This window comes from Ursus arctos, unplaced genomic scaffold (assembly GCF_023065955.2).
Source record: "Ursus arctos isolate Adak ecotype North America unplaced genomic scaffold, UrsArc2.0 scaffold_9, whole genome shotgun sequence".
Classification (NCBI taxonomy): Eukaryota; Metazoa; Chordata; class Mammalia; order Carnivora; family Ursidae; genus Ursus; species Ursus arctos.
In genome coordinates, this window is record NW_026623111.1 from 40,369,923 (window position 1) to 40,391,940 (window position 22,018).

At 39.7% G+C, this 22,018-nt stretch overlaps 1 protein-coding gene across 3 annotated transcripts in view; it reads right to left on the minus strand.

Moving 5' to 3' along the window:
• Positions 1 to 16,287, minus strand: part of SCFD2 (sec1 family domain containing 2) — a 426,762-nt gene extending 410,475 nt beyond the window's left edge. For 2 of the 3 annotated variants that reach the window (XM_057309879.1, XM_026508881.4), the window contains exon 1: positions 15,311 to 16,276. In XM_057309879.1, coding sequence (XP_057165862.1) covers positions 15,311 to 16,145 — 835 coding nt within the window. In that variant the 5' untranslated portion in view covers positions 16,146 to 16,276. Of the gene's footprint in view, positions 1 to 15,310 lie in introns of all 3 variants that reach the window. The other variant, XM_026508880.4, reaches the window with a different exon arrangement.
• Between the last annotated feature and the right edge of the window lie 5,731 nt (positions 16,288 to 22,018).

Here is a 22,018-nt window from a genome sequence, read left to right on the forward strand (position 1 = left end):
GCTATGCAAAACTCAGGGGTCCTTCCTAAGTTACGGTTCATTAAACCCTCTGCAAATTGTTGACTAATCCAGTCTTCCCGAAACTCTCCCAATATGAGAAGTCAAAACACAGCATACTTATTTTTTCTTATGGTTTAAACCTGATAGTTATTTTTACAGAACCAAAGAATAATTCATACGCTTAAAATATTATGTACTAATATCCTAAGTGTTCAAAGGTAGAGGAATAATTTTTTTTCTAATTATGGTATATTTATTGAAGTGGTTCTCAAATTGTGATCTTCATTTTCTTCTAATTATTTATATCCTCTAAACACGCTATGATGAACACACATTCTTATTGTAATAAGAATAAAAAATGTTATACACACACACACAAATATCCCAACATTTTAACAAGGGTTATCTTTGGATAGTAGGATATTTTGGTTGATATAAACCCTACACAAACTTCATTTTTTTCTCAATATTTTCTAGAAGGAATACATGATACCTACCTAATTGGAAAAATAATTAACATTCCATCAGGAACTGTTTCTAATATTTTTTTAAGATTTTTATTTATTTATTTGACAGAGATAGAGACAGCCAGCAAGAGAGAGAACACAAGCAGGGGGAGTGGGAGAGGAAGAAGCAGGCTCATAGCGGAAGAGCCTGATGTGGGGCTCGATCCCATAACGCCGGGATCACACCCTGAGCTGAAGGCAGACGCTTAACCACTGTGCCACCCAGGCGCCCTAGGAACTGTTTTTAATATTGTATCAGAGAATTATGCCAAATTTATATGAACACAATTATTCAATGTTTTAGATTTAGTCAAAGGATATGTATATCTAACATGTTTTATAATGACAGATAAAGCAGATATGGGCTTTCAACTAAATGTCCTGCTCTTCTGAACAGTTTCTCCCATCTCTGGCTTTAGAGGGTTCAATCTTCATTTTTTAAATCTAGTTAGTGCCATTTATAGGACTCAAAAATAGACTAAGATTTGGGGCCTCTCAATGTCACAATAACTTCAGAATCTTTTATGAAATAAAATGCTGAAATTTGTATCAGTTAAATTTTCAGAGAGCTTAATTTTTCCTTTATTACAGAAATTTTAAAATATTATTTTAAAGCTTAAGAGTGAAAATCAACCAGAACTCAGTTATTTTGGCCAACAGGAATGTGATCTAGTATGATAAGAGAATGGTTTATTTCCCAATGCCGTCTTTTACGAGGTGGGTATGGGAAAAAGAAACTGGAGACATGGGTTCTAGTGGTCCCATCCTCCACTAGTTCCTTGTGTGATCTAAGATAACTTCCATAAATGTGGTGCTATTTTATCATGTTAAAAACTCAGACTTGGTCCAAATGACACCTACACATCTTTGAACCTTAAGATTTGAAATCCTAAGTCAATTGCTTCAAGAGCTAAACTTGTTTAGTTAACAGCATGTGAAAAGTACCAATCCTACCTTACTCTGTGGCTCATATGTGAATGTATATGCTAGTACCATTATCATAAGGCAAGTAACATCTTCACTTGCCTCTACTCACATAGAATAAAGTCAGAAGCAAGAATGTAGGAGCCCTCATTAATACTGTATGTTAACTATACTGAAATTAAATTAAAATAAAATAAATATACATATATATGAAAAAAAGGATATGGGTTGAGATGGCAGAGCAGTAGGGGACCCTATAATTGCCTCGTCCCTAGAACATAGCTAGATAAATATCAAATCATTCCAAACACCCAAAAAATAGATCGGAATGCTGAGAGAACAAATTGCAGAACTAGAAGCAAAATAGAAGCCATATGGTAGAAGGTAGGAGCTGCATTATGTGATTCTGGGGAGAAAAGAATCTCGGATGCTGTGGAGAAGTGGGAGTCTTGATCTCGGAGAGAGAGAGAGAGAAATAGAAAGCAGTGTGCAGGGGATTGCACAAAAGAAACACTTCCCTAAAACCACTGACTGGGAAAACTAGATCAGCTGATTACTGCAAGTTTTTACAACCAGTGGAGCTCAAAGTCTGAAGTTTTAGAAGTCAGGTAGACGCTGGTGGGCCCGGGTGAACCCTGGTGGGCATCACAGTGCTCCTGTGGGGAAGGAGGGCAGAGGCCCAGAAGCGGACAGCGTGGTTTGAGGATCACTTGGGTTGCATTGGAAGATACAGTTCCCCTTCTCAGAATGCATTTGAGAGAGGTGGCATGGCTTCTCAGGGGACAAAAGAGCTGGCAGGTGCCAACATGCTGCACTGTTCATTAGCATAGGAACAGAAACACCTACTGAAGGCAGCAAAGCTTGGTGCCGATTTTTTGCTGCACGTTATCATAAACTCTGAGCCCCTGTGCAATCCTGTGGCTCCTTTTTCTGGGACAAATTGGCACCAGCTGCAGCACAGCAAGACCCTCCCACAGAAGATCAGTACAGGTCCACACCTCAGCTGCATGCCGGAAGTAAAACACAGGAGTACTGCACTGCCTGGCAGAGAGACAGCTCAGACACAGGCAGGGTGAAGTCAGGGCTCTGACAGAAGCCAGGGACACAAGAGGGGAGACTGTTTGCTCTTCTGTGAGGGTTTCCTGAACAGTGGCACGCATGAACTCCCTGCTCTGGGGATGAAAGAGCTGTGTATCGCCATTCCCCCCCCACCCCCACCCATTGACACTGACAGACACGGTGCCCCCCATGGAGGCTGGAGCCACTCACACCAAGCCCCACCCCCCTGCATTCTGCAGGTGCACCCTTACTAGAGCAAGTCAGCCTGAGAACCAGAACAGGATGCCCTTCCCCAGAAGGCCAGCACAAACCCCTCGCATGCACCAAGTCCACTGATCATAGAGTGCTGCAAAGCTTCAGCTCTAGTGGAAATAGGACCAGGCTTATTTTAATAAGCAAACCAAAGCACACCTAGTTAAAATGCCACACACTGGACAAGGTCCAAACACTCCCCACTGCAGGCAAGGAGAAACTCTGCAGAGGACTGACTTGAGGGAAAGAGCAGCCAAAACACAACAGCAGAGTGCACATTTGAAACACTTCCTGAAGCACCAGGTCCTGGACAGTATAGGACCTCCTCTTAATATAGCCATTACTCTCAGAAGCAGGAACTATAACAGGCTTTCCTAACACATGCACTCACACACACAAACACTGACCTAGAAAAAATGATAAGATGGAGGAATTCACCCCCCAAAAAAAATAACGAGAAGAGGCAATGGCCAGGAATCTAATCAAAACATATACAAGTAATATGCCTGAACCAGATTTTAAAACAGCAATCATAAATATGCTGGCTGGCCTTGAGAAAACCATAGAAGACACACTAGAGACTCCCATAGAGATAAAAGAAATAAAAACTAGTCAGGCCGAAATAAAAAAATGCCATAGCCAAGATGCAAAACCAACTAGATATAATGACAACAAAGATGAATGAAGCAGAGGAGTGAATCGGTGATACAGAAGACAAAATTATGGAATGTAATGAAGCTGACAAGAAGAGGGAAAGAAAAAGTATTGGATCATGAACGTAGACTTTGGGAACTCAACGACCACATAAAGCATAATAACATTCACATCATAAGAGTTCCAGAAGGAGAAAAAAGAGAAAAGGGCCAGAAGGTTAATTTGAGCAAACTGTAGCTGAAAACTTCCCTAATCTGCAGAAGGAAACAGACTTCAAAGTCCAAGAGGCAAACAGAACTCCCATAAAAATCAACAACAGCCAGCCAACACCAAGACATATGTATTAAAATTTACAAAATACACAGACAAGGAAAGAATCCTGAAAGCAGCAAGGGAAAAATGTCCTTAACCTACAAGGTACTATGAAGCAGGTTCACAGCAGATCTCTCCACAGAAACTTGGCAGGCCAGAAGCAAGTGACATGATATATTCAATGTGCTGAATGGGAAAAACATGCATCCAAGAATACTCTATCCAGCAAGGCTGTCATTCAGAATAGAAGGAAAGATAAAGAGTTTCCCAGACAAACAAAAACTAAAGGAGTCTGTAACCACTAAACCAGCCCTGCAAGAAATATTCCCTTTGAGTGGGAAAGAAAGATCAAAAGCAACAAAGACTAGAAAAAGTAACAACATCACCAGAAACATCAACTTTACAGGTAACACAAAGGCACTAAATTCATATCTATCAATAATCACTCTGAATGTAAATGGACAAAATGCTCCAATCACACTGCGTGCTATATGCAAATAATGAATCATGGAACATTACATCAAAAACTAAGGATATGCTGTATGGTGACTAACATAAGAAAAAATTATTATTTAAAAAAATGCTCCCATCAAAAGGCATAGGGTATCAGAACAGACTTTAAAAAAATAAGATCCATCCATATGCTGCCCACAACAGGCTCGTTTTAGACCTAAAGACACCTGCAGATTGAAAGTTAGAAGATACAGAACCATCTATCACGCTAATGGACAGCAAAAGAAAGCCAGGGTAGCCATACTTATATCAGACAAACTAGCTTTTAAGCCAAAGACTGTTATAAGAGATGAAAAAGGGCACCATATCATAATTAAGCATTCTATCCAACAAGACGATCTAACAATTACAAATATTTATACCCCAAGTTGGGGCATATATACAAATCAATAAATAAATCAATAAATAACAAACATAAAGAAACTCACTGGTAATAATAATAGTAGGGAACTTTTTTTTTTTAAAGATTTTATTTATTTATGTGACAGAGAGACAGCCAGCGAGAGAGGGAACACAGCAGGGGAGTGGGAGAGGAAGAAGCAGGCTCCTAGCCAAGGAGCCCGATGTGGGACTCGATCCCAGAACGCCGGGATCACGCCCTGAGCCGAAGGCAGACGCTTAACGACTGCGCTACCCAGGCTGCCCCAATAGTAGGGAACTTTAACACCCACTTATAGCAATGGACAGATCATCTAAGCAGAAGATCGAAAGGGAAACATCTGGTCCAGTGCTCTGAATGATGCACAGGACCAGATGGACTTAACAGATAACTACAGAACATTTCACCCTAAAGCAGCAGAATACACGTTCTTTTCGAGTGCACATGAAACATGCTCCAGAGTAGGTCACATACTTGGTGACAAATCAGGCCTCAACAAGTACAAAAAGATGAGATACCATGCACATTTTTAGACCACAATACAATGAAACTTGAAGTCAATCACACACACACACACAAAATTTGGAAAGACCACAAATACATGGAGTTAAAGAACACCCTACCAAAGAATGAATGGGTTAACCAGGAAATTAAAGAAGAAATTTAAAAATACATGGAAGCAAATGAAAATGAAAACATGACAGCCCAAAAGCTTTGGGATGCAGCAAAGGCATTTCTAAGAGGGAAGTATATAGCAATACAGGCCTACCTCAAGAAGCAAGAAAAGTCTCCAGGACACAACCTAACCTTACACCTAGAGGAGCTAGAAAAGGAACAACAAATAAAGGCTAAAACTAGCAGAAGAGAAATAATAAAAATGAGAGCAGAAATAAATGATATAGAAACAAACAAATAAAAAACAACAATAGAACAGAAAATGAAACTAAGAACTGATTCTTTGGAAGAATTAATAAAATGATAAACCCCTAGCCAGACTTATCAAAAATAAAAGAGAAAGGACCAAAATAAATAAAATCATGGATGAAAGAGGAGAGACCACAACTAACACCACAGAAATATAAACAATTATAGGAGAATATATGAAAAATTATATGCCAACAAATAATCTTGGCAATCTGGAAGAAATAGATAAATCCCTAGAAACATACAATTGCCAAAACTGAAACAGGAAAAAATAGTAAGTTTGAACAGACCTAGAACTAGCAAAGAAATTGAATCAATCAAAAATCTCCCAACAAACGAAAGTCTAGGGCCAGATGGCTTCCCATGGGAATTCTACCAGACATTTAAAGAAGAGTTAATACCTATTCTTCTCAAACTGTTCCAAAAAATAAAAATGGAAGGAAAACTTCCAAACTCATTCTATGAGGTCAGCATTACCTTGATTCCAAAACCAGACAAAGATGCCACTAAACAGGACAATTACAGGCCAATATCCCTAATGAACATATAAAAATTCTCAACAACATAGTAGCAAATCAAGTCCAACAGTACATTAAAAGAATTATTCACCACGATCAAGGGGATTTATTTCTGGGTTGCAGGGGTGGTTTAATATCCACAAATCAATCAATGTGATACACCACATTAATAAAAGAAAGGATAAGAACCATACGATCCTCTCAATAGATGCAGAAAAAGCATTTAACAAAATACAGCATCCATTCTTGATAAAAACCCTCAACAAAATAGAGATAGAGGAAATATACCTCAACATCATAAAGGCCATATACAAAAGACCCACAGCTAATATCATCCTCAATGGAGAAAAACTGAGAGCTTTTTCTCCACAGTCAGGAACAAGACAGGGATGTAACGTTGAAAAAGAAAAACAAAGCTGGAGACATCACAATGCCAGACTTCAAGCTGTATTACAAAGACATAAAACAAAGCTGAAGACATCACAATTCCAGACTTCAAGCTGTAGTCATCAAGACAATATGATACTGACACAAAAACAGACACATAGATCAATGGAACAGAACAGAAAACCCAGAAATGGACCCACAACTATATGGTCAACTGATCTTCAACAAAGCAGAAAAGAATACACAATGGAAAAAGGACAGTCTCTTCAACAAATGGTGTTGGGAAAACTGGACAGCAGCATGCAGAAGAATGTAACTGGACCATTTTCTTACACCATACACAAAAGTAAATTCAAAATGGATGAGAGACCTAAATGTGAGATAGGAAACCATCAAAATCCCAGAGGAGGGGTACCTGGGTGGCTTAGTCGATTAAGCATCTGACTCCTGATTTCCACTCAGGTCATAATCTCCAGATCCTGAGATCGAGTCCCGAGTTGGGCTCTGTGCTAAGCATGGAGCCTGCTTAAGATTCTCTCTCTCTCTCTCTCTCTCTCCCTCTGCCCCACCCCACTGCTTGCATATGCAAGCTCTCTCTCTCTCTCTCTTAAAAAAAAATTCTAGAGGAGAACAGAGGCAGCAACATCTTTGACCTCAGCCATAGCAAATTCTTTGTAGACACGTCACCAGAGACAAGGGGGAAAAAAAGCAAAAATGAACTATTGGGACTTCATCAAGAGAAAACTTCAGCATAGTAAAAGAAACAATCAATAAAACTAAAAGGCAACCTACAGAATGGGAGAAGATATTTGCAAATGACATGTCTGATAAAGGGTTAGTGTCCAAAATATATAAAGAACTTATAAAATTCAATACCCAAAAAATAAATAATCCAGTTAAGAAATGGTCAGAGGACATGAACCAACATTTTACCAAAGAAGACTTACAGTTGGCTAACAGACACATGAAAAGATGCTCAACATCATTCATCATCAAGGAAATACAAATCAAAACCATGGTGAGATACCACCTCATACCTGTCAGAATGGGTAGAATTAACAACAGAGGAAACAACAGGTGTCAGTGAGGATGTAGAGGAAGGGGAACCATCTTACACTGTTGGCAGGAATGTAAGCTGATACAGCCATTCTGGAAAACAGTATGGAGGTTCCTCAAAAGGTAAAAATAGAATGACCCTACGACCCAGCAATTGTACTACTAGGTATTTACCCAAAGGATACAAAAATACAGATATGAAGGGGCACAAATACCCCAATGTTTATAGCAGCATTATCAACAATAGCCAAACTATGGAAAGAGCCCAGATGTCCATCGACAGACAAATGGATAAAGAAGATGTGGTGTATATATACAACGGAATATTACTCAGCCAACAAAAAGAATGAAATCTCACCATTTGCAATGATGTGGATGGAGCTAAAGAGTTTTATGCTAAGCAAAACATGTCAGTCAAAGAAAGGCAAATACCATATGATTTCACTCATATGCAGAATTTAAGAAACAAACAGATGAATTTACAGGAAGGAAAACAGAAGAGAGAGAGGGGGAAGCAAACCATAAGAGACTCAACTATGGAGAATAAACTGACGGTTGAAGGAGGGAAGGAGGTAGGGTATGGGGTAAATGGATGATGGGGATTAAGGGCGCTTGTTGTGATGAGCACTGGGAATTATATATAAGTGATGAATCACTAAATTCTACACCTGAAACCAATTTTACCATATACGGTAACTAACTAGAATTTAAATAAAAACTTGAGAAGAGGGGCACTTGGGTGGCTCAGTCAGTTAAGCAACTGCCTTCACCTCAGGTCATGATCCCAGGGTCCTGGGATTGAGTCCCGTGTCAGGCTCCCTGCTCAGTGGGGAGTCTGCTTCTCCGTTGTGCTCTCTCCCTCTCCCTCTCTCTCAAATCAATCAATAAATAAAATCTTTAAAAAAAAAAACTTGTAAAGAAAAAAAATTTAGGAGCCCTCACAAGAACTTAGTCATACTGTAGTATGGCTAAAAAGATAGAAATGCAACAATAGCATTTTCTGCATTTCACAGACAATGTTTTTGGGTTGTGCATATTGTCTCTCTGTGTTGAGATAGAGCTACTGGACTCCTGGAATTAGTATATTCGAAAAAATCACTTCCCTTCTGATTCCCCATTATTCCTTCTGAAATATCTGTGACTGTCTTTCATTAGCTTGAGATGTTTCAGTATTTGATTATATTTCTGTCTTGTAAGAACAGGATACTTATTATTCCTAATGTTCCCTTCTACGTAGATGAACAACAATTAGTATAACACTCCTGAAATTGCTTTACCTCCTTCAATCAATCACTTTTCCCCTGGACTATCAGGTTCTGCTCTACTTACTCTTCCTAGGATAGGCTCTTCTGCCCTTGGGAAAAGGGAAAAAGACTCGCTCTGGTTCAGTCTTCCTGCTGTGTGGGTAAACCTTTCAACTCTGGAATTCGGTATTAGGAAGCTCACTTGTCCATATATATAAGCCACATTCCTTAATGTTCACCATATCCATAATATAGCAAGTATTCTGGCCTCCATCTGACAACTTTTTTTATCTCATATTCAATTGATTCAGACTCTGGATGGGGAAAGGAGCATTAGATATTAGATCTCTAATACTACTCTTACTAGTACTACTAACACTACTATTTCTAAAACCACCTACAGCTGCCTCATATCAGTCAAAGCTAGTACAAAGGGTGTATATTAGATACTGCATATCAGTCAAATCCTGCTTAAGAATGCCATTTACCAGGTAGGACTTTGCAGGGGGAGGCTTTGGGGGTAGGATAATCATAAGGCACTACATATACAAGTTTACTCAATAATTACCTTCCCCCACCCAAGATTTTAGATAAGAGAATCACATAACATTCATTATATTGCACCTAATGTGAATCTACTCCTACTTTCCCCATCGCAGTACATGGATTCTCAAATGGCCCAAACTAGAAAACTTGGCATGTCTTCCCTTAATCCTCTACCATTATATCAGTCACCACTCTGTTAATTCTCTCACCTAAATACTCAACTACTCCTTTCTTCATTCTGCTATCGATTCAATTTAAACTCACATCATTTCCCACCTAGATATTACAGTAGCCTTCCGATCAATTTCCACAATGTCCTGATTGTGGGTGTTGGTTTCACAACTGTATGTTGTTTGAGAAAATTATGCACTAAAATTATGAATATTACTGTATGTAAATTATGCTTTAATAAACTGGACTAGAGGGAACAAAAGCAAGCAAAACAACAACAAAAAAACCATCCCACCAGAGTCTGTCTCACCTCTCAGGTCCCACTTTGGATCAATACACGTATCAACCGCATTGTCCACCAGAGAACTCATTCAATAGGAAATGTGTGCATGCACTTTGCCTGCCTAAAAATTTGTTGAGACTCCTCACCGAGCATGAAATTTAAGGCTTTTGGAACATGGCCCCTACCTCCTTCCTCATCATCCCCATCAGCCTTCCTCATCTCTTACCACTCCTTCACGCATCCCAACCCTCATGCACCTTAAGCCCTAATAAAAAAATGATCTAAAAAAAATCCCCAAACAACCTATACTCCTTCTTACATCTTTGCACATGTGGGGAGCTTAAAAGAATTCTGATTCTAGCCTCTGACCAGACCCATTTTCAGACTTTCTGGGGTGGTTCAAATGTGAAACCAGGTTGAGAACAACTGATCTAGAAATGGCCACCCCTTAAAGGAGAATTTTGTACCTAAACCCTGTAAAGGCACATATCATTCATAATCTAATTTGCTGAGCTTTGTGCTTCTTCATTTGACTCTGAGTTCCTCATGGACAAGAGCCTTGACTGTCCCTACTCCTCTGTTTATACCAGCACCTCTCAAACTTTACTGTACCCTCAAATCACCTAAACATGTTAAAATACAAATTCTGATTCATAAATCTGTGGTGAGGCCTGAGGGGCCACATTTTTAATTAGCTTCAGCTGAGCTAAGGCTTCCAGTCCCCAGGACGTACTGAGTGGTGAGGTTTTATGTCACTATCATCTAGCACAGAAACTGCACTTAAAAGTTGCTCAAAAAACCTTTATGAAATGAATAGGTATCATCATACCATTCTTCACACTTTCTTAAGTAACGAACATTGTAGTGATCCTGCAGGATCAGACAAGAGGAATTTCACTTATTCTTTTTTTTCCCCTCTAGGTATGACAGAACATAGTTCCTGACAAATGGTTAATTCTAACCAACTCTCATTTCCTTTAGTGGCAGGTAAGAGGTCAGGTAAGAGAATTCTTCTGGGTTACATGTATGGCAAATAATTTTTGTATTTATGCTCTTCATCTTATACTTAGAAAATATACAGTTGAAATAATAAAACTTCAGTAATTTTAAATGCATATCATTAATTAATAAAAGTAAGAAACATTTCCCAGTGCCCATTACATACCAGGAACTGTTTTAGGAGCTAGACATGTTAACTTATGTTACCATCTCAACAACTCTGTGAATGGGTATCTTGATTTTACAGATCAGGAAACAGACCTTTAAGGTAAGCACTTGCCCAAGGACTTGTGACTAGAAAGGGGCAGAGCTAAGATTACCATAACCAACTACTCATGCCTATTACACATCCTAGATAGTCGTGGCAGCTACCATACACTGAGGATCTACCTCAATCCACTCACTTCATGTATGATCCCGTATAACATAAGTCTGATCATGTCATATCACAGCTCAAAACTCCCCAAGTTTCCTATCACACTTTGGCTTTTACATAAGTCCTTATTTCGCCCTACAGTGCATTGCCTCTGCCTATCTGTCTGACTTCATCTCCTCCTGGGGCAAGCTGAAGGGACCCATGCTGGCCTCCTCAAATATGTCAAACATATTCCCACCTCAGATCCTTTGCACCTGCTGCTGGGTCTTTATGTTCTATACCAAGACAGCTATACGGCCTGCTTCCTCTCTTCTTTCCATCTCTGCTCAAATGTCACATCCTCAGAAAGGCCTTCCCCAACTATGCTATCTAATATGGAAACCCTATCACTTTTTAATCTTACCCACTATATTAGCTATATATTGAATGAATGAATAATTTCATATCCTTCCAACAGCACTTTAAGGTCACTATTTTACCCTGTCCACAAATGAGAAAACCCTCAAAAGGCTCAATGAAGATCAAACAACAACTAACTTACTAAGCCAGGACTTGAAATTATTATCCTGGCCTGGATCTAACACCAGCCATCTAATCAGAGCTGTAAAGGGCTTCTAAATCGTGTCTCACACTTATGTTTATTTTAAACAGTATCCACCGAACTCTAAAATGAAGATATTAGTTGATTATTTTGTATTTTGTGGAAAATCAGATTGGGGAAGAATAAGTCACTTTTCTGAATGCTATGGCAGCACCAGGGCCCATCAACTGTGTTTAGTCTCTGAAGCTGCTAGCTTCTGGACACCCTAGCAGGAGCATCTGTACTATCTAGGACAAGGCTTCTCACACTTTTCTCTATAGTAACATATATAAGATGGGTTATGAGCGTAGGCTCTGGAGTAAACTGCCAAGGTTCAAATCCTGACTGCCACTTACTAGCTGCGTGGTCTTGGGCAAGTTACTTAACTCCTCAATTTCTCTGTTTCCTCATCTGTAAAATGGGGATAATTATAATACAGCAAAGAACTATTGTGAAAATTAAAAGTGCTTAGATATGTAGAGTGCTGAGAAAAGTAATATGCTCTCAAATGTTAACTATTAATAGTCTCAAGTTTCAATACTTTAACAAATACTCTACACACCTTAAAGCAAATATAAATGCATCAGAGTATCATAATCCCAGGAATAGGAACCACCCTTTGTATTGGAAGTTAATCTTGAATTGAATTGATTTAACTGAAAAGTTTACATGAAACTAAAATTCAGAAGAATTGAACCAGGAGAGGAAATTTAATTCCCAGAGTTACTGCCACCTCCTATCTTTTGGTTTTGGACTTGAAGCACGCTAGTCAACCCTAAGAGCCAAAAAAAGAATGGAAAGGAAACCAGACTCAAACCTTTTAGAAATTCATAAATCACATCTACCTTTTTAATTCTCCCCTGAAACAAATCAGAAGCCAGAAGAGTCCATAGAATGTTGTAGTTAAATCCCCTATGCAAATATGCCTGGTGCACTCTGCAGAGACACAAGCTTCTGGGTGGTCTGCACATGGTAAGAGTAAGCCGAAGTCATAGCAAACAGACATCAGCAACCCTTTACTTCTCAAATAATGACAACAAACTTTCTATGTTTTTAGTGCTGAGAGCTTATCAACTGCTTCAGGAGAGCAAGGAAATTGTCCATCTTGTTCATCATTGTTTCCCTTGACCTGGAACAATACTTGGCAAACAGGCCTTCAATAAATGTTTACTAAAAAAATAAGCCAAATATTAGACAAATTAATATTACTTTCAGCAAAGATGATGACAAAAAAATGAGAAAGAAACTTGTCTGTACTGTAAGCAGGATATTAAGAATGTTGGATATTTGTGAATTATTGGAGGTTATTTTTGGTAGTGCTAATTTTACACCTAAGAAGATACATAACCATGTAAATCTTCTAGAGGTAAATTACCAAGGATGTTATCCAAAATATTTAACAACTAATAATAAAAGTTAACATATGGCTATGGAAATTAACACCTAAAACAAAACCTTAAAAATGTATTTCTTTTTGATCTCTACATTAAAACAGCTGTCAAGTAATTTAAATTGAAATTCAGACCATTCGAGTCATTCCAATAATTTCCAAATCAGCTTTTAATTTTTAGAAATTGTTAGTGTAATCTTTTGTATGCTGCATCTATCACTGGCTAAACAATGCACTAATCTAAGTCACGGTTTGATGTAAGAATCCACACCAAACTCTTGTAACAGCTTCTCCATTAAATTCATTGTTATGACTCCCCAGCTCCTTATGCTTGTCACATTCAAGACAGATCAGAAAAAAAAATTGAGCATGGTGATCAGGTATGTTCCTGGATACCAGAGTCTGGACTAAGGACCGAGAGAACCCATGACGACAATAAGGCCACCAAGCCACCTACCTACCACCCCATTCAGTCCAGGGTCACCATGGAGCAGAGGGCAAATGCTGCATCTCCACAACCATCACGACCACCCTCTGCGCTTCAGTACCCTCAGCTGTGTCCACACCAGCACTCTCCTAGGCCCTATCGCTCTTTTCCACCAGTATTGGGTGGTTTGGGTCCTAATAATTAGAGGACTTCTCTTTACTCATAGTACAGAATTTTAATGTTTAAAAAACAGGTTTTACAACACAGCTATGTACCAACTGAAAATCAGCCCTGAATATTACCAACATGGGATCATAACACTATGTTGAAACATCTTTGACACAAATGAATCATTAGTCTGTTCATCTGGAAGATAGTTGGAGTGATTATTCAAAAGGTATCCGTTAAAAAGACTTTAATTTATAAGTTACTAGGACCACAGGAACAAATTAATCCCAATTAGGGTTACAGAGTAGCTAAGGAAGGTAGTCAGGGAAGGCTTGTCTGAGAAGCAGAAATCTGAACAGAGATTCAAAAGAAGTGAACAAGAAAGCCATGTAGATACCTGAAGGAAGAACATTCCAAGCTGAGCTGCAGACGAACTCCAAAGGCCCTGAGGCTGGGACGTACTTGGCATGTTGAGGGACACATGGCCATACAGGACCTGCCTGTGTGTAGCTTTCCTACCTCGTCTCCCACTGATCTCCCCTCACATATCACTTTCCTGCGACACTGCCCAGTATATACCACACACTCAAAAATTCATCAAGCCTAAACCCCTCAGGCAATTTTAATCCTCTAAGAGTTCTGAGATGTCACAATTTTTACTCATACTTAAATCACAATGACAGACTAGACACCTGTTTTGCCGGTCACATAATTAAGCTTACATCTCAGTATTACCACTTAGTTTATTTTCTATTCTATGATCTGAAAATATAAGGTCAAAAACTCAAATACAGCTATTGTGGTTTTTATAACTTCATTCTACCTTTTTTCCCGATCTACTAAGGAGAATGTTTACCTATATCAGTTTCCTGATGACTCTTCCTGAATTGGGGTGTGGCCAGACTATACTACCAGCAGCATTATATCTACCTAATTAGAGAACAATAAAGTTGACCTTTGAAAATATGCACATGTCACTATCAGAAAGTGTTTTTTCTTCATCTATTTTAAGAGTTACATTTGTTCTCTATGCATATAAATAATTGATACATTATTAAAATTTGAGATGATCTACCCAATCTTCAATAGAATGACAGCTAAGAATAAATCAATAAACATTTGAAAATATTTTCTACAATTGTATTTATTCTCAATTTCTGGTAATACTTCAAGTTTATTTATTAACACTCATTTAAAGAAACCTAAAACTAAACTGTCTGTGATAATTTCATGTATCGTCATACAGTTTTTCTCCTACTAGTTCATCTGTCAACACCTAACAAATTAAAGCCCTCTTATGAAGGATTACTGTAAATACTGGCATCTGCATATTTCTAGAAAGTTCCCAGGTGTACAGTTCTCCTCAATGTCAGCATAATTTCTCCAATATCTTTGGTTAGACGTAGTTAACAAGATAGCGCATGTTGAAGATGTATTTACCCATTACAGCATCTAACAAATTGACTGTAAGTGCTAACTTCCTTGTCTGTATTCCCCTCTAGAAGACAAACTCTGTGAGATCAGGGACTGTGTCCATCTAGTTCAACTTGACATATAGTAAGTCAATAAAATATATGCTGAATCAGTGAAAGTCCCAGAACCTTGGAGAGTGGTTAGGAAGACCCACAGCAATCCCACTTACCCGTGAGATCCAGAGTTCTGTCCACAAAAACCACTGATGCCCTGCCTGTGGCAGTCTTCCTCCTGTTCTTGGCAGGGCCATAATTAGCCAGATCTGCAGCGATGATCCGACTGAGGAAACCTACTGCAAAACACTCCTCACGCACCCCTAAATGCTCACACAGGGAACTGAGGCCTGACACCAGGCACCTGATCTGCAGAAGCAGCTCAGGGGGCAGGGCGCTGGCATCCACCTCATTCAGGCTTCCTAGCCTCCTCTTGTCTGGTCGGGCACTGTTAAGAAGATGCACATCCTGGGGTAGCAGTGGAAAAAGGGAAGCAAAGGCTGGAGTCAAGGCAAGGTGGGGAGCAACAGGTGCGAACAACAACGGGACATGCAGCACCTCGGCGGTGTAGTTCATATTGCCCATCCACTCACACAGTTTCTCCTCCAGTTGCTCGAATACTGGCTGCCCTTCCAGCTCAGCAGCTGCAGCCGCCGGCACGTGATTAGCGGTGAGGTGGACAGCATGATTCACGGCTGTGACCACCACACAATACTGGAAGTGACTGCGGCAGATGATATCCCGCAGGGTCTCCACGGTCCGGCCTTTCAGCAGGCAGCTCAGCACAAACACCGCCTTAGGCTGCTCGGCTCCACCACCGACAGCTGCGGGCTCGAACTCCCGCAGGTGACACGCAGGACCTCCCACCGCCTCCAGGAGCCGCGTGGATCCGCAGCCCCAGTGCAAGCTCTCCGCGCAGGCGGCGTCCAGATAGACCAGAGCCCATTTGACTTTGGCCAGCACCTGCTCCCAGCCTTGCTGGGTAAAGGACAGCACTCCCGGGGCGCTCATGATTGGGGGTTCGCAGAGTCGGGGCACTGGAGTACAGGAACTTCTTTTAGAACTCACGCTTCCGGGAATTGGGCTCCTTGAAGCTTTGACAGTCAACACGGTACACGTGGTGCCGCCTCTGACTTGTCCAATCTCGGCGCACATTGATGACGTAGACGGAACGTGATTGGCTAGCGAGGGGAACTCGCGGAAGGATGGTGGGGTTGTGAAGAGGTGGGCGGGCCTCCGTGGCTTCCGGCTGAGAGGAAGGGACTGTGAATAGCTGAACTGGCTTCTTTCCCTCTGTGCTCGGATTACGTTTCCTTGCATCTGAGAAATCTCGTTAATAATAAATGCTAATCCGAAATTTGACATTTTCCTTGGATCTGAACACATCTCTAAAATTCGCTCTGCCAAGAGCCCCAGAGACGCTAAGAGAAAATAAACTAAGAGACGCCGGAGAAGATAAAAACAACCAAGTGATATATAATGTTTTGTCGTTTATAGATGGCTGTTTCATACGCTAGAGCGCTAAGCCTCATGAAAAACCTACTGGTCTCGTCTTCACTTTCTCCGTCTTCCCTCATCTCATTGGCACTAAATCTTGATCTACTTCAAGAATCCTAGAATCCAGCCCCTTCGGCCTATCCATCCTTGCCCGCACTGGCTTAATCCACCATCATCATTCAACTGGACAATAGCAACGATCCCCTACCATTTCCCAGTCTTACATCTCTTCTCCCACCAATTCAGTTTTCTTCCTAATGAACTAAGGTGGCCCTACCATTTTCCTGCTTAAAAGCCTCTCTTGGCCCAGTTGCCTGCAGGATACAGCCAGACTCCTTACAATGGCACCAAAATCCTTCATGATTTCTCAATTTCTCTCCATCTACTCCCTGCCTAGAACATTATATACCTGCGCTATTAAGTCAACAGATTGAGCCCAGAATGTTTCACAGGTTTAGTTCAACTCAACCACTATTTATTAAACACTTACTAAGTATAATCACTGACGTAGGCTCCAAAGACACAATGGTTAATAAATTCCCTGATCCATAAAGAGTTTTCTCCTCTGCTAAGTACTTGCCACATCATGAGGTAAGTTTTAGCATACCTGTTTTCCTACAAGATTGTGCACTAGAGGCCTGGTCTCCCCAACACTAGAAAATACACAAGTATTCAATAAATGTTGACTAAGTGATCAATAAATCTTCAGTTTATATCCATATAATAAGTGATATATTCAACCAACTTTTAATGTGCATGTACAATATTGCAGACACTGTGTTTGGCATTGAGAATATAAATAGAAATAAGGCACAATCTTGCCTTCAAGAGGATCTGAAATATAGGACCCACACATGTAAAGAAAGCAAATGCAATATAATGTTACGGAAGCAATGATTTGTTTAGTGGATAAGAGTTACAAAGGAGGAAAAATAAATTCTGATTGAGTGAAGGAAAAAGGGAAGTGGTCAGAAGAAGTTTCATATAAGGCGTGAGTTTTGAGTTGTCTTCCAAGAAAACCAGGTGTTCACCAGGTGGACAGGATGGGGAGGAACATTCCTGAAAGCTCAAACAGAGAGTGCAACATGGGCAAAGGTATAGAGGCATACAGTACGTTCTCTGGAACTACAAAGAGTTTAGTATGGCTGAAGAGTGTTGTGTAAAGAGAGGCCCAAACTGAAAAAGGAGCTCCACACTAGAAAAAAAGGACTAGATCAGAGGGAGTCTTATTTTTTATTCTAAACAGTAGAAGCTTATGGAGTACATTTAAAGTATTGTTAGGAATGAATACAATTTGTTCACATCTGGAGTTTGGGGGGGGGGAAGTATTCTAAATGGAAAATGGCTTGAATAAGCAAGATTTAGGATAGGGAGTGTATTTAGAAAGCAGTCACAGCAGCAACTCTGGGTGAAAACAGATAAGGATATCCACAAAGGACCTAGACAGTGTGGGGTATATAAAGAGATGTTAAGAAAATGGTGCCAAAAAGCCTGGTGACTGGATTGACAAATCTAGAGGGAGAATTTCAGGTTCATACCCAGTTTTCTGCCTAGATGACTGGTAAGTAGCTGTCCTTGAAGTTTGGAAAAACCAGAAGAGAAGCAGGTTGAGTAATAAATGTACTGAGTTCAGTTAGGAAATGTTTTTGTTTGTTTGTTTGTTTGTTTGTTTTTAATTATGGCAAAATACATAAAATTTACCATCTTAACCATTTTTAAGTGCACAGTTCAGTAAAGTATTTGCACAATGTTGTACAACCAATCTCCAAAATTTTCATCTTGTGAAACTGAAACTTTATATCCATTAAACAACAACTCCCCGTTTCCCCTTCCCACTAGCTGGCTTTTTCACTTAACATAATATCATCAATTTTCATCTAACATATGTGTCAGAATTTTATTTCTTTCTAAGGCTGAATTATATTCCATTGTATATATCATTGTGTATACCACATTTTCTTTATCCATTCATCTGTCAATGGACATTTGGATTGCTTTCACATTTTGGCTATTGTGAATAGTGCTGCTAGTTACATGGGTATACAAATAACTCTTTGAGACCCTGATTTCAGTTCTGTTAATTATGTACCCAGAAGCAGCGTTGTTAAATCATATACTAATTCTATTTTTAATTTTTTTGAGGACCCTCTTTTCCATAGCTGCTGTACCATTTTAGATTCCCACCAACAGGGCATAGGGGTTCTATTTTCTCTACATTCTCACCAGCATTTGTTATTTTCTGTTGTTGTTTTGATATTAGCCATCCTAACTCATGTGGGGATTCGTTGTTTTGAAGGTACTGTAGGACATCCAGGTGGAAACATCTAGTAAGCAGTTGGATGTGTAATTGTAGATGGCAGAAGAGAAGTCTGATAATTTGGGATTCACCAGCAAACAGGTGTGCTTGCGATTGCTTAAAGAGAGCACGAAAAAGAAAGACAATGAGAGTGACAGATGGATCTCTGAGTGACATTTCCAGGTCTGCTGAAGAGGTGAAACCAGTGAGGAGACTTATGGGAAAACAAGTTTCAAAGCGGACAGAGTGAGCGAAGTGGCAAGTGTCAGAAAAGTGAAAAATGAGATGGAATGTGAAAAGGGGGGAAAGAATATGAAATTGGGGTCAAAGAAAATAGCTTGGCCCCTAAAATTCAAGGAAGGAACCGTTTTGTGATGTAATAAGATCCAGAGCATGGCCTTGAATGTGGACTGATGAAGTGGAGTAAATGGAAGTTGCTAAGTAATCAGATTCTAGGAGGTCAAAAAATATGAGACAAGCAGGATGTGCAAGTCACTCATGATGCTAAGTGGTAGAGAAAAGGAAGATTGTGGATCAGACTCCAACACTATATCTGTGAATGAGGGGACATGAAGAGAGAAAGGTAGAGGTAGTAAACAAGGGTGCTAAGTATTGGCAAGGAGGAGGATTTTCACAGGAAGGTGGAACCATAGTGGTCCAGTGGTGGCCCACAAGAGCCAGGGAAATGGCAATGCTACCTCCCGGTTTATAGTACAATAGGGTGAAGAGAAATGGTGGGCATTCAGTATAGGAAGAGTAGGAGAAGTGCTGTCCCTGGAGGGAAGTTAGATTTCAGTTTCAGTGAATGAGTAAAGGCATCCTTCTGCTAAAATATTGAGAATACTGGACGTGTATGGAACAAAGGTAAGGACCAAGAGGTAAATGAAGAGTTGGGATGCCGGCCTGAAGAAATGGGGAGGGGGTTGGAAATAAGCACAGAGAATGTGAGAGAATGACACTAAAAGGGTTGACAAAGAGTAACTAAGAATGAGGAAATGTGGAGGACCCTAAAAAGTTGTGTACTGTATGACCTATATGGCCACATGCAACCTCAGGGCTACCAGATTATGAAGGGACTTATAGGTCACATGGTAGGAAGTTTGGATTTTACTTTATGTGTAACAGGAAGCCACTGAAAGGTTTGTGTTACTTGAAATGCAGTGTGGCAGTAGAGATGGAGGGAATTAGACAGATTTGGGGTATATTTTACAAGAAGAACTAATGAGTCTTGCTAATGGACTGTCTTTGGTGTGAGAGGGACTCATAAGGGAAAGAGAGGAATCAAGGGTCATTCTTTGGGTTTTGGCTGGAATAATGTTGGATAATGGTTATTGATACTAAGAGGGACTATGGGAGTGGATAGGACAGATTTGGGAGGGCAATTCACAAGTTCTGTTTGGGGCATAAATTTCACATGTCCATTAAATATCCAAGGGAGCTATCAGTGAAGCATCAGAGTGAGCTCAAGGAAAAGTTGAGACTGTAGATGGAAAGCTGGGAGTCATTGGCTGTCAATGACACATACCACATAGATAGTATTAAAAGTCATGGTACTAGGGGTGCCTGGGTGGCATAGTCTGTTAAGCATCTGGCTCTTGATTTCAGCTCAGGTTGTGATTTCAGAGTCATGATCTCAAGGTCTTAAGATCGAGCCCCATGAGGAGCCTGTGTCAGGCCCCATGCTCAGTGGGGAGTCTGCCTGAGATTCCCTCCCTCCCCCTGGACCCCTCCCCCTGCTCATGTGCTCCTTCTCTCTCTTAAATAAATAAATAAAGCTTTAAAAAAAATCGTAGGACTGGATGAAATGACCCTGGGAGATAGGGTAGAGAGAAAAGAGGAGAGAATCCAGGAAAAACCCATTTCTTGCTCTCAGATATTATGGTGGAGTCAAATGGCTTCCTGCTCAAAGTGCATGCTTAAGATCATCAGATTTACCTTATTTCAATGTGATTTGTGCTTCTTTGCTCAAAATAACTAGCAATTATTTCCTATTCCTCATAAAATCAAGCATATCTCCCTTCGCCTCATTTCTAAGTCCTTCAAGTGCATGATCAATATTTAGCTTAAGGATTTACTAAGCACTTATCTGGTGAATACAGAAATAAATTTGTTTTCACTCTTAAAGAGTGTGCAGTTTATGTAATAGTATAGATGTGAATAAGCCATGACACAATTTTCCAGAAACAACTAGCAATATAAAATTTTGTATTAGAATATGTCAGAATGCAGAGGAAGATGGACAATTCGGGTTTAATTCCCCCACTGAATTATCTAGAAAGGAAGGAAAACTTTACATATGTGCACTTATTCAGGTTGTTCAAAGGACAAAAGGCCTAAAACATAGCATACCACCATTTTGCCTCTAACTTGTCAAATGCTTTGACATTTGAAACCTCATTTTTGCTTTGTTATCCTTCCAGGAAGCAGGTGCAATATGTTATTTTAATATATCAATTTACTGATGAAGAAACTGAAGAACCTTGAGATTTAAGTGGCATAACTAAAGTTGGTAGTAAATAACACAGTTGGGCCTAAATGCCACATTCATGCAACACACATTTATGAGTACTCACTATCTACTAGACAATGAGCAAGGCACTTTTATTTGATCTTTACCTCTGGCCATCAATTTAATCGTCATCTATTAAGCAACCCCTTTCAGTACTTCCCAGAGATAGATACATTACAACTGATGCTTTGTTGTTGTTTTTGTTTTCGCTTTTGTTTGTTTGTTTTGCCAAGAACCAACAAACCACACACACACACGCATGCAAAATGATAAAGTGGAAAACAAATAAATATAAACAGAATATATGGAGTATAATAGTTCTATAAGTTCATAAGTTTATATAATATCTTCAAACTATCTATCTTTAAACCCTTGCCTGATGAGTAAGGAGAAAAAGACATCTTTAAGAAAGCTTATCCAGGCAAGGCACTCAGTTTAAAAGCAAGGAAGGAAGAGGCCTTTTCAGAGTGGTTATTAGTGATTTATAGGCTTCTCTGCTTGTGAAGATTATTTTCAAAGCTTAGCTGCAATGCTACCTCCACCATTAAGGTGATTCTGATGTCTCAGTAAATATTCATCAAC